At 48.3% G+C, this 13,909-nt stretch overlaps 1 protein-coding gene across 1 annotated transcript in view; it reads right to left on the reverse strand.

Moving 5' to 3' along the window:
* The window catches only part of LOC139280116 (small ribosomal subunit protein uS8-like), a 64,797-nt gene that overhangs the window by 48,360 nt on the left and 2,528 nt on the right, over positions 1–13,909 (reverse strand). Inside the window, 1 exon segment of the mRNA XM_070899979.1 lies at positions 4,991–5,014. Within this exon segment, the coding sequence (XP_070756080.1) occupies positions 4,991–5,014 (24 nt within the window).

Consider the following 13,909-nt stretch of genomic DNA (forward strand, 5'->3'; position numbering starts at 1 on the left):
GTTACGCACTCCAACAAGCTCATGAGTCGGGTAAACTACAACCTGTTGCGTATGCTTCTAAAAGTTTGTCAAAGGCAGAAAGAGCCTACAGCATGGTAGAAAAAGAAACATTAGCCTGTGTGTATGGGGTTGAAAAGATGCATGAGTACCTGTCTGGTCTTCGGTTTGAACTGGAAACAGATCACAAGCCACTCATTTCATTGTTTTCGGAAAACAAAGGTATCAATACCAAAGCATTGTCCTGCATCCAGAGGTGGGCACTGACAGTATCTACCTATGATTATGTCATTCGCCATAGACCTGGCACTAAGAATTGTGCCGATGCACTGAGCCGTCTGCTGTTGCCCACACCAGAGGTAGAGACGCCACAACCTGCAGACCTACTGTTAGTCATGGATGCTTTTGAAAGTGAAGGAACCAATGTCACGGCTCAACAAGTTAAGTCTTGTACCAGCTCGGACCCAATATTATCGGTTGTGAAACGTTGTGTCCTTAGTGGTGATTGGTTTGCCATACCCGAGCAAATGGGTGATGAGACCAAACCTTACAATCGTCGCAAAGACGCACTATCCATTCAGTCAGATTGTTTACTGTGGAGTAATCGTGTTGTTATGCCGAAGAAAGGCAGAGAGAAATTTGCACATGATCTACATAGCACTCATCCCAGTATTGTCATGATGAAAGCCATTGCCAGGTCTCATGTATGGTGGCCTGGTATTGACTCTGATCTGGAATCATGGGTGCATCAGTGTAACACTTGCATGCAGCTTTGTAAAGCACCAGCGGAATCGCCGCTGAGTCTGTGGTCATGGCCATCTAAACCATGGTCCAGGATCCACATCGACTTTGCAGATCCCTTTCTGGGAATGATGTTTTTAGTTGTGGTGGATGCATATTTGAATTGGATAGAGTGTATAATTATGTAATCCAGTTCATCCACAGCTACCATTGAGAGCCTTAGTGTCATGTTTGCCGCTCATGGTCTGCCTGACATCATTGTAAGCGACAACGGACCTTGCTTCGCTAGTCTGGAGTTTCAAGAGTTCATGAAACTCAATGGTATCAAACAGGTGAGGTCAGCACCATTCAAACCCGCATCTAATGGTCAAGCAGAGTGTGCTGTCCAAACCATCAAGCAAAGTATGAAACGAGTAACTCAAGGTTCACTGCAGACACGCTTGTCACACATATTGCTTAGTTACAGGACAAGACTCCACACGCTTACCGGGGTCCCCCCTGCTGAATTATTGATGGAGAGGTCTCAAGACCAGGCTTTCTCTTGTTCACCCTGACTTGAACGATCATGTTGAATACAGACGTCAAAGTCAGCAGTGGTATCATGATCGCGCTGCTGTGTCACGTGGCATTTCTGTTAACGATCCTGTGTATGTACTAAATTATGGTCAAGGTCCCAAGTGGATCGCTGGTACTGTTGCGGCCAAGGAAGGTAACAGAGTGTTTATCGTCAAGCTCAAGAATGGGCAAACATGCAGGAAACATGTCGATCAGATAAAGCAGCGGCACACGGATGAACCGGAACAGTCTGAGGAAGACACAATCAGTGACCGACCAACCTACCCGCAGTCATCAGAGGACTCCGATGTCATTAATGAATCTGGACTTTCAATCCCTGACGTGGTCATTGCCACTCCCATCAGATCGGCGACCCAGCCCCCAGTCATAACAGACTCAGAACGCTTGCCCAAGGCTGGAGTTGAACTGAGACAATCAACTCGGGAGCGGAAAGCCCCGGACTGTCTCAATTTGTAAAAAGACTGTTACTAATATCTTAAAGGGGGATATTGTCATATATGTATGCTTGGGGTTACTAGCCACCAGGTGGCGCTACTATCAGAGATCATTGGGCTGTGCGCACATGTGTGTGGCCCAGGTATAAAAGGCAAGCCATCATGTAATGTATTCACTTTGGGCCCGAATAAAGCAGAGCCAGGTTCGTACCTGTGTTAGTTTACAGTATTCAGTCCATCGAGTTATTACATACATAACAGTTACCAAGAGCATGCAGAAATTGAGTGCAGACAGCGGAAGGAGCGTGTGGCAAACCGGGCTCCCCACCCCCACTTTCTTTCAACCACTGTCTGCCCCATCTCTGACAGAAACTATAATTCCCGCATTTGACTGATTTCGAGGGACTGCCTATGATGATGATAATAAAGTAACCATAAACCGGGTTCTAGACAGTTATCTCCCCAATACATTGCCAAATGTAGAAGATTTGCTCACAACACTGACAGATGGTCAGATATTCTCAAAGTTGGATCTTACAAATGCCTACTTACAACTTGAAGTAGATGAGGAGTCCAAGTCATGCTTGACTATAAATACTCATCTAGGCCTATATCGATTTAATAGTCTGCCATTTGGAGTGTCTTCTGCCCTACCATAATTCAAGGGGTGATTTTGCAAGGTATTGAAGGGGTAATATGTTATTTAGATGACATACTAATTTCATCAACAAACAGGCAACTCCATATTAACGTATTGATTGAAGTACTCAAACAGCTGGAGAAGCACAGAGTATGAGTGATTGCTCACAAGTGTGAGTTATTTCAAAACTCAGTGGAATACTTGGGCACAGAGTAGACAAAGATGGTTTACATCCAACCAAGGGAAAGCTGGATGCAATCAGAAATGTACCCACTCCCAAGAATGTCACTGAACTTTGATCATTTTTGGGTGTTTTGAACTATTATGGGTAGTTCCTACCAAATTTGGCTACTGGCGTACATCCACTGAATGAACTGTTGAAAAAACAGGTTCATTGGAAGTGATTAGAAGAATGTGATGCAGCATTCAAGGAGTGTAAAAGCCAATTGGTAGAGAGCACCATGTTAGTTCACTATGACGTATCTAAGGAGATCAAGCTAGCATGTGACACCTCTCCGTATGGATTTGGGACAGTGATCTCTCATGTACTACATAGTGGGGAGGAGAGACCAATTGCTTTTGCTTTACGCACTCTCAGTGCCAGTGAGAGTAATTATGCACAAATTGAAAGGGAAGCTTTGGCATTAATTTTTGGGGTGAAGAAGTTCCACAAATACTTGTATGGTCGTAACTTTACCATCGTTATGGACCATAAGCCTCTGACAACAATCCTTCATCCAAAGTCCCCAGTTCCAACATTAGCTGCAGCCCGAATGCAGAGATGGGCTTTGATTTTGTCAGCATATACGTATGACATTGAATACAGATGATCAGCTGATCACAGTAATGCTGATGCTATGTCCAGTGTTGCCTTCCCCATCACAAGTTACACCTAATAGGGAAGAAGTGTTCTACTTTTCATACATTGATGAACTGCCAGTCACAGCTGAAGAGATTGGTAGACCAACCAAACGTGACCCAGTTATGTCAAAAGTGTATGATTATATTGCAAATGGCTGGCCAAACCAGGTATCTGAGAAAGATATTCATCCATTCTTCATTCATAGGAATGAATTATCAGTCGATAAAAATTGTATCATGTGGGGTGCAAGAGTAGTTATAGGAAATAAATTCAGGTCTAAATTATTAGGAGATCTTCATGAGCAGCACTTGGGAATGTGTTTGACCAAGAGTTTTGCACGCAGTTACTTATGGTGGCCAGGTATAGATAAAGCTATAGGGCTAGAACCTCCACTTTTGTGCTTATCGCCCAAAAATGGGCGTTATTTCCGGCGTGGGCGGTAAAAAAGGGTTTTCAGATCGTCGGCTTCTCGCCCATTCTCAAAGCACCTAGTCTCCATTTCTGAAAATGGACGTTACCGCGAGCGATATGAAATGGGTGGTAGCGTTAAATTTTTTTAATCTTCTGCCGTAAAGTGTGGCCGTCCTTAGCAATGGCATGACAACGCTCGATTTCCGCGATTCAGGAGCTCAGGGGTCATCATGACATGTGCAGAAGAGGAGACAGAGCGAGAGGAGCTCAGAGGCACTGAAAGTGTTTGTGGCTGTGGTGTGTGCTTGTCTGGCTGCTGTGGGATGCACGAGGCAGAGTCAGCAGTAGAAAAAAAGCCTACTAAACACCAAGAACATAGTTGGCACCGAGTTTTTGCCCAACAAATGTATAACATGGAAGGGATGGAGGAGGCCCTGGAGCTGGTAGTCAGGAACACTGGTGGCAGAGGGCACCCAATGGTCCCGGAGCGCGGCACTGCACCCCAAGGTGCTGCACCCCCATTGCCAACCACACATGAGAGCCAGCAGCAACATCTTGCTTCTGGCTCAGAGCACGTTCCCACCTTGGGACCATCCTCTCCCCTATCCGTCCAAGCAGCATTTCGCCCATCATCCCCGCCCCCTGTCGCCCACCCCCAATGAAGCACCGCCTGAGGAGCTCCTTGGTCAGGTGGCTTGGAGTCAGGAGGGGAAGGGAGGGGGAGGGTTGGTTTGTTTAGAAATACTGATGATTTCAGACTAATGCTCGGTTTAAATGTTTTTTTATTTAACAAGACCTTGTGGCGCATTGGCTCAGATAGCTGCACCATTACACGCTGGTGATTCCTTAACATCAAAGGGTATAATGACACTTAACTTCAGTCCACTTAAACTTTAACTGTCACTAAGGTGATGCCCACCATTGATGTATCACCTGCACACCCAGCAGTGTGTCAGCCTTGTAAATAACACCAACGTTCTTTCAGGCAAAGCGATCGTTGTTGAGCTCCTGATGTAAGGCTCTTGCAGCTATCATACCACCACAGGCCCTTTCATGTGGTCTACAGGGGGGGCGAGAGCATGGCTTTAGAGTCAATCTGATTGTCTGGGCCGATGTCAGCGTCCGCCTCCTCGTCCTCCTCTTCCTATCTCTGGTGAGGTGGACTGTCAGACTCATCAGGCAATTCTTGTTCCCTCCTGATAGCCAAGTTGTGCAGTATGGAACACATCATTACAAATTTAGCTACTTGCTCAGGGTGGTATTGGACCTCGCCTCCTGAGTGGTCCAGGCATCTCAAGCACTGCTTCAGCACTCAATGGTTTTCTCCACGATATTGCGAGTTGCTCTGTGGCGCTCGTTGTATTGTCTCTCAGATTCGGTGTGGGTGTCACGCAGGGGGGTCATCAGCCAGGTGGCGAGGCCATATCCTTTGTCACCAAGCATCCAGCATTGACCTTTTGGCTGATTGTTAAACAAGTCAGATACAGTGCTCTCACGCAGGATGTGAACATCATGGATGTTGCCCGGAAATTGAGCATTCACTGCCAATATAATTTGCTGCTGGTCAACAACCAGTTGGACATTCAGGGAGTGGAATCCTTTGCGGTTCCTGAAAACCTCTGCATCCTGAAAAGGTGCCTGCATCGCAATGTGCATACAGTCTATTGCTCGTGCACCTTGGGGAAGTTTGCAATTCTGGAGAATCCGAGAGCCCTCTCAGTCTGAGCCTCCCTGGTCATAGGGAAGCTGACCAAGTCCCTCCTGCATACATACAGGGCTTCAGTGACCTGTCTAATGCAGCAATGTGTGGCATGCTGAGAAAGTCCGCAAATATCTCCAGCTATGGCCTGAAAAGCACCCAAGGCATAGTGCTGCGGTGACTTTGACATCAACGGACAGTGCAGTACTGATGGTGCTGGTAGACTGCAGATCTGCCCTTATCAGCTGGTATACCTCAGTGATAACCTCTTTGTGGAAGTGCAGTCTCCGAAGGCAGGTGGTGTCGGGCAAGTCGAGGTAAGAATGCTTCTCCTTCTACTTGCGGGCAGTGTAATGTCTGGTCCTCCTCATCAGTCTGTCATGTCTTACATTGGGCACATAGTGCAGTGGAGCATTCCTTCGACGATCTCGAGTCTGCTGCATGTAATTGGTCACCAAGAGAGGGTGAGAAAGGACAGGCCCCATTGCAGTAGCTCTCTGTTTTCCACCGATTGGTCACAAACAAGGAATGTCCGGACGAAGACACCTATTCAATTCCACTGTATGGTCAAGATGTTTTTCGAGATGTTCACATCAACTCCAATGATCTGCAGAGTACATCCGAACTCCGCCGAGGTTGAAGCACAGCAGCCTTTTAAAGTATGCGACATGGGATCTCGAACATGGCATCCATAATGCTGTGATTAATTTCAGTTAGTTCCACTTTTTCTGGGCGTTTTTTGGGGCGAGTGATATTGGAGGTGATATGTGTGCGAGGTGGTGAAATTGACGCAGGTTTTGGCCGCTAGTTTTGGCAAATATGCTCTTTACGACAAAAAAAATGGGCGGGAGTTAATATTGAATCTCGGCGTTAAATAAGTCCGTAATTGTGTCTCAATATGTGCTAATTTGGGTCTACTGGCTTTAAGTGGCCATAGCTTCTCAAATTGCTGAACGCCCATGAGTGACTGGCTGGCCCCAGTGTCCAGCTCCATGCGTACTGGGATACCGCTTAATAAAACCCTCTTCATCATTGGTGGCGTTTTGGTGTATGAACTGTGAATATTCCCCACATGGACCTGCTGAACCTCGGCATCCATCGATTTGCCCCAAAGGTCATCCTGCCTCAACGAACCCTCTTCTGGTCCATCCGCCACATATATTAGTCTGGTTGCAAACTTCCTGCACATTCGAGCTAAGTGGCCACTGAGATTGCAGTTTCTGCAACAAACTGTTGAAATCTGCAAGATCTAGCTGAGTGTTACCCCCACACCTCCAGCATGAGTTAAAGTTTCCATTGTTGGGAACAAAGAGACTATGGCCAGGAATTCCGCGCTGACTGTCCCTTTGACTGCTCTTAAGTCCCCTATTAGTGGGTGTCAATGGCCCCATCCCGGGCCGCATTGTCCACTGTGATGGTGTGAATGTCCGTTCAGCCTGCCATTGTCTCTGTTGAAGTCCTACTCTGGGGTCTATTGCTGTCTGGGGAGTGTCGGACTGCCCCTGCCTGCCTGCGGGGCTCGGAGTCGCATTGATGATGTTGACTCCCTGATCCATCGCCACGTTAGAGGCAGAATTGCGCGCGTATATTATTTTCGTCTCTTCCTCCCCCGCTATGAAAGTTTTAGCTATCAACGCCGCCTCTTCCATGGTCAAATCCTTGGTCTCAATTAATTTTCGGAAAATTCCCGCATGACCGATGCCCTTGATAAAGAAGTCCCTCAGCATCTCCCCCTGCAGGCATCTGTGAAATTACAGAGGCTGGCCAAACGCCGGAGGTCCGCTACGAAGTCCGGTATGCTCTGTCCTTCACGACGTCGGTGGGTGTAGAATCTGTATCGGGCCATATGTATGCTACTCGCCGGTTTGAGGTGCTCCCCGATCAATTTGCTAAGTTCTTCAAAGGTTTTGTCCGCCGGCTTTTCGGGTGCTAGTAAGTCCTTCATGAGCGCGTAAGTCTTTGGTCCGCAGCTCGTCAAAAGATGAGCCCTTCGCTTGTCGGCCGCTGCATCCCTCAGCCATTCTTTCATAATGAAGTTTTGCTGAAGCCTCTCAACAAAATCATTTCAGTCTTCCCCAACACAGTACCATTCCTCTGTGCTCTCGTGGGTCATGAATTCCCGTTTCTCGTTGGCAATGTAAAGTCCTTACTCTACATTATGAAACCACACAAGGCTCACTCTGGGGACAAGGTCACTCTGTGACCTTAACTCTTTATTCACAGGACTCCAAAGATGATGACCCAGCGTGGGACCTCCCTTTTTATACCTGTGCGATCAGGTAAGGAGTGTCTCCCACAAGTTCACCCCTTGTGGTCAAGGTGTGCATCTAGGTTGAGTGTATACAATAATACAGTGGTGTTACATTGTGGTTACATACATGACAAAACTAAAGACCAAACAGGTACTGATGCATCTTTTTAACCCCATACACACAGGCTAGTGTTTCTTTCTCTACCATGCTGTAGGCTTTTTCGCTTTCGACAAACTTTTTGAAGCATACGTGACTGGTTGAAGTTTATCCGACTCATTAGTTTGTTGGAGTATGCAACCAATTCCGTATGACGAAGCATCACAGGCCAATACTAAATGTTTACATGGGTCATAACGTACCAGCAGCTTGTTAGAGCAAAGCAGATTAGTGGTTTTCTCAAAAGCTCTGTATTGAGATGCACCCCACACCCAGTTGTCGCCTTTTCTTAGCAGCATGTGCAGTGGTTCTAACAAGGTGCTCAATTTAGGTAGGAAGTTACCGAAGTAGTTCAGTAGACTCATGAATAAATGCAGCTCTGTCACATTCTGCGGCTTGGATGCATTCTTGATGGCCTTGGTTTTCGGATCCGTGGGTCTGATGCCATCAGCAGCAATTTTCCTCCCCAGGAATTCAACCTCTGGTGCCATGAAGATGTACTTCGAGCGTTTCAGTCTGAGTCCCGCTTTGTCCAAATGATGTAGAACTCTTCCAGGTTGTTCAGATGTTCCTTGGAGTCACAACCTGTGATCAGGATGTCATCTTGGAACACGACGGTTCTGGGAACAGACTTCAGTAGACTCTCCATGTTCCTCTGAACTATAGCTGCAGCCAAGCGAATTCCAAAAGGGCACCTGTGATAACTAAACAGTCCATTATGCATGTTAATGCACGCAAGTCTCTTCGATGTCTCGACCAGCTCCTGTGTCATGTAAGCCGGCGTCAAGTCCAGGTTTCTGAATGACTTCCCTCCCGGCTAGCGTTGCAAACAAGTCATCAGCCTTCGGTAACGGGTACTGATCCTGTTTCTAAACCCTGTTGATCATAGCTTTGTAGTCTCCACAGATTTTGAATGTGCCATCACTTTTCACCACAAGAACAATGGGGCTGGCCCATTCATTAAATTCAACCAGTGATATGATCCCTTCATGCTGGAGTCTGTCCAGTTCAATTTCGACCTTCTCCCTCATCATATACGGAACTATCCGAGCTTTATGATGGACGTGTCTTGCATCTGAGTCCACGTGGATCTGCACCTTGGCTCCTGTGAAGTTGCCGATGCTTGGTTCGAACAGTGAGGTGAACTTGTTCAGCACTTGGACAAATGTATCTTTCTCCGACGACAACGCCTTGATGTCGTTCCAATTGCATTTTATTTTTTCAAGCCTGTTCCTGCCGAACAGCCTGGGACAATCCATAGCGGTAACTTGTGAACCGCACCATCATGCGACATTTTAATTGTGGCACTGCCAATCGTTATGAGTTCTTTGGTGTATGTGCGCAACTTGGCATTGACTGGACACAGCCTGGGCCTCACAGCTTATCGAATGCCCTCTGGCCCATTATCGATTGACTCTCCCCCATGTCCAGTTCCATCGATACGGCACCCCATTAAATTTCACGTTGATCATTATCGGTTTGCTCTTAGTTAGGAACGAGTACAGTCCATACACTTCCTCCTCTGATATCTCGGATTGTGTATCTGGATCCGCGCTAGTCTGACCATCATCCTCCATGTCTTGTGTCGCAGCACGCTTGCTCATCTGCGGACAGTTGCGCTGGAGATGCTCCACTCTCAGACAGCCTTTGCAACTATATTGCATAAATCGGCACTGCTGGTGCCGGTGATTTCCCCCACAATGCCAACACAGAGAAATTGGATGCATTCCCGCTGGCGGACTTTGGGCAGCCACAGGTTTCGGGTACGCAGTCGGGTAGGCCCTGCCATGTGCCACTCTGCCGAACGCCGAATCAATCAGATTTACAGTACTTGCCGAGTTTCGATTTTTTACTGATATCTGCTTTAGACTTCTATCCATCGTCATGCATGACTGAGCGATTGTAATGGCCCTGTTCAAGTCCAACGTCTCCACCGCCAGTAGTTTACGCAGGATCACCTCGTGGTTGATGCTGATTACATAGAAGTCCCCCAGCATGTCTGCCAACACAGCCCCAAACTTACACGATCCCACGAGACGTCTCAGGTCGGCAACGAATTCCATCGCATTCTGGTCCTCTGAGCGAACATGCATGTAAAATCTGTATCTCGAGATGATGATGCCTTCGCCTGGCTTAAGGTGGTTGATATGTCCTTACTGTACAGTATAAATGCACACGAGGCCCATGCTTGAGAGAAGGTCAGTCTGTGACTTGTCCTTTATTCCGAAGCACTCAAGTGATGGAAGGGGGTGGGGCTTCCCCTTTTATACCTGAAGGTCCAGGTTAGGAGTGTCTCCCACAAGTTCACCACGTAGTGGTCATTGTTCTCACAGTGTACAACTTAGGTCAGATTATACATGGGTTACAATGCTGGTTGAATACAAGACATCACCTCCCCCCAAAATCTTATTGGGATCACAGGTTGAGTCTCTCTGGTGGTTTACGCTCTCTTGAAGAACGCCTGAGTTGGGGCTCCAGTTGTTGGGCGCTGGCCTGAGTGTCTGCTGTTTGCGGTGCCTCAGGCCTATCCGGACTGCCCACAGTGACTGGGCTCTCCTCCATTTGGTTCCGGTGTTCGGTCACCTGTGGTGGAGTGAACTCTATATCGTGTTCTTCCTCTGCTTCTTCTATGGGGTTGCTGAACCTCCTTTTTGTTTGATCCACATGTTTGCGGCAGATTTGTCCATTGGTAAGTTTAACTACCAAAATCCTATTTCCCTCTTTGGCAATCACAGTGCCTGCGATCCATTTGGGCCCTGCAGCATAGTTGAGGACAAAAACAGGGTCATTTACATCAATACATTGTGCCCTCGCATTCCTGTCATGGTAGTCACATTGTGACTGGCGCCTGCTCTCGACAATTTCTTTCATGGTGGGGTGTATAAGGGATAACCGGGTTTTGAGCGTCCTTTTCATTAGCAGCTCTGCTGGTGGAACCCCTGTGAGCGAGTGTGGTCGGGATCTGTAGGCCAACAGGAAGTGTGATAAGTGGCTTAGTAGGGAACCCCCTTGGATTCTGAGCATCCCCTGTTTGATTATCTGCACTGCTCGTTCTGCCTGGCTGTTTGAAGCCGGCTTGAACGGTGTTGTTCTGACATGGTTAATTCCATTGCCTGCCATGAAGGCCTGGAATTCAGTGCTTGTGAAGCACGGGCCATTGTCGCTGACCAAGATGTCTGGTAGACCGTGGGCAGCGAACATTGCCCGTAGACTTTCTACCATGGCAGAAGATGTGCTTGAATTTAAAATGTCACACTCGATCCATTTGGAGTAGGCGTCTACTGCAACCAAAAACATTTTTCCCATGAAAGGACCTGCGTAGTCCACATGGATGCGTGACCATGGCTTGGCGGGCCATGGCCAGGGGCTAAGGGGGGCTTCCCTGGGCGCATTGCCCAGCTGGGCACACGTGTTGCACCCGCGAACACAAAGTTCCAGATCTGCGTCTATCCCTGGCCACCAAACGTGTGACCTGACAATTGCCTTCATCATGACAATGCCCAGGTGTGGAGTTCTCTGATGAACACCTCTCTGCCCATCTGGGGCATGACTACTCGGTTTCCCCACAGTAGGCAATCGGCCTGAATCGAGAGTTCATCCCTGCGCCTGTGAAATGGTTTAAATTCCTCAGGGCATGCCCTGTACTTGGCTGCCCAGTCCCCATTCAGGATACATTTCTTGACTAGAGACAATAGCGGGTCTCTAGATGTCCAGACTTTAATCTGACGGGCTGTCACAGGTGAGCCTTGGCTTCTGAAAGCTTCATCAGCCATGACCATCTCAGCAGCATGCTCAGTAGCCCCCTCAGTGGTGGCTAGTGGGAGCCTGCTGAGTGCATCGGCGTAGTTTCCCGTGCCCAGTCTGTGCCGAATTGTGATAGGCGGCTAACGTGAGTGCCCACCTCTGTATGCGGGCCGATGCGTTTGCATTTATGGCCTTGTTGTCAGCCAAAAGGGACGTTAGGGGTTTGTGATCTGTCTCCAGCTCAAATTTCCTGCCAAATAGGTACTGGTGCATTTTCTTTACTGCATATACACATGCAAGCACCTCCTTTTCTACCATCCCGTAGCCCCTTTCTGCCTGGGACAGACTTCTGGAGGCATAAGCTACTGACTGTAACTGACCCTTGGCATTGACATGCTGCAACACACACCCGACACCATAGGACGACGCATCGCACGTTAACACAAGTTTCTTACATGGGTCGTATAGTGTTAACAGAGTGTTGGAACATAACAAATTGCATGCTCTATTAAAAGCCTTTTCCTGGCTGTCCCCCCAGACCCATTCACGACCTTTGCGTAGGAGCACGTGTAACGGCTCTAGCAGCGTGCTCAATTTGGGAAGAAAGTTACCAAAATAGTTCAGGAGCCCCAGGAACGAACGCAGCTCCGTCGTGTTATGGGGTCTGGGTGCTCTCTGGATTGCTTCCGTCTTGGATGCAGTAGGGCTGATCCCGTCTGCTGCTACCCTCATCCCCAGGAATTCTACCTCTGGAGCTAGGAAGACGCACTTCACCTTTTCAGTCGCAGCCCTACCCGGTTCAGTCTGCGTAGCACCTCCTCCAGGTTGTGGAGGTGTTCTTCAGTATCGTAACCCGTGATGAGGATGTTGTCCTGAAAAACCATTGTCCCTGGAATCGACTTGAGGAGGCTTTCCATATTTCATTGGAAGATCGCGGCGGCTGAGCGAATACCGAACGGACATCTGTTGTACTCAAACAACCCCTTGTGTGTCGTGATGGTGGTCAGCTTCTTCGACTCACTCGCCAGCTCCTGGGTCATGTAAGCTGAGGTCAGGTCCAATTTTGAAAAATGTTTGCCACTGGATAGCGTCGCAAAGAGGTCATCCGCTCTCGGTAGTGGGTACTGGTCTTGGAGTGACACCCGATTGAGGTGGCCTTGTAATCACCACATATCCTGACCGGCCCATCCGCCTTGAGCACCGGCACAATCGGGCTCGCCCAGTCACTGAATTCGACTGGCGAGATGATGCCTTCCCTCAGCAGGCGGTCCAATTCGCCTTCTATCTTTTCCAGCATCACGTATGGCACCGCTCTGGCCTTGTGGTGTACTGGCCTGGCGTCCGGGTTTATGTGTATCACTACCTTGGCCCCCATGAAAGTGCCAATGCCGGGTTGAAATAATGAGTCAAATTTGTCCAGGATCTGTGAGCATGATACTCGCTCCACAGAAGAAATTGCATTGACATCGCCCCATTTCCAGTTCATGACAGCAAGCTAACTCCTCCCCAGTAGTGCAGGACCGTCCCCCGGGCCAACCCAGAGTGGCAACCTGTTCTCCGAATCTTTGTGGGTCATGACTACCGTGGCGCTGCCTAGCACCGGAATGATCTCCTTTGTGTATGTGCGTAGCTGTGCGTCAATCGGCGATACTTTTGGCCTCCTGGCCTTGGACGACCACAACTTTTTGAACTGTTTGATACCCATCAGGGACTGGCTGGCCCCCGTGTCTAGCTCCATTGATACTGGGATGCCATTGAGGAGCACTTTCATCATTATCGGTGGCGTCCTGGTGTATGAACTGTATACGTGCTCCACATGAACTCACTGAACTTCAGCTTCCAGCGATTTCCCCCAGCGTTCATTTCTGCAATTTCTGCAGGTATTTTGCTCATCTCTGCAAACTCCGGCTGAGTGTGTGCCTTCACGCCTCCAACATGAGCTGTTGTTGGAAACAAAAGATCCCTTGCCAGTCGATCGTCCCTGACTGTCCTTGAGTGCGCCATCAACAGGTATTGATGGCCCTATTACTAGCCGCATTGTCCCTTGCAATGGCGTGAATCGCCGTTCTGCTTGCCATTGTCTCTGTCGAACTCCCCCTCTGGGTTCGACTACATGTTGGGGCATGCCCGATTGCCCTTGTCTGCCTGGAGAACTGTGTGCTGCTTTAACAATGTTGAATTTCTGTCCCAACCATTCCTTAACACAGTATCTCTCGTCTGTTCTGCTAGTGGCCATGCTCGCGTGGTTTAAATCCCAGTTTCTTGTTGCCATTGATATGTCCTTACTATACAGTATAAATGCACACGAGGCCCATGCTTGAGAGAAGGTCAGTCTGTGACCTATCCTTTATTCCGAAGCACTCAAGTGATGGAAATGGGTGGAGCTTCCCCTTTTAT

This window comes from Pristiophorus japonicus, chromosome 1 (genome assembly GCF_044704955.1).
Source record: "Pristiophorus japonicus isolate sPriJap1 chromosome 1, sPriJap1.hap1, whole genome shotgun sequence".
Lineage (NCBI taxonomy): Eukaryota > Metazoa > Chordata > Chondrichthyes > Pristiophoridae > Pristiophorus > Pristiophorus japonicus.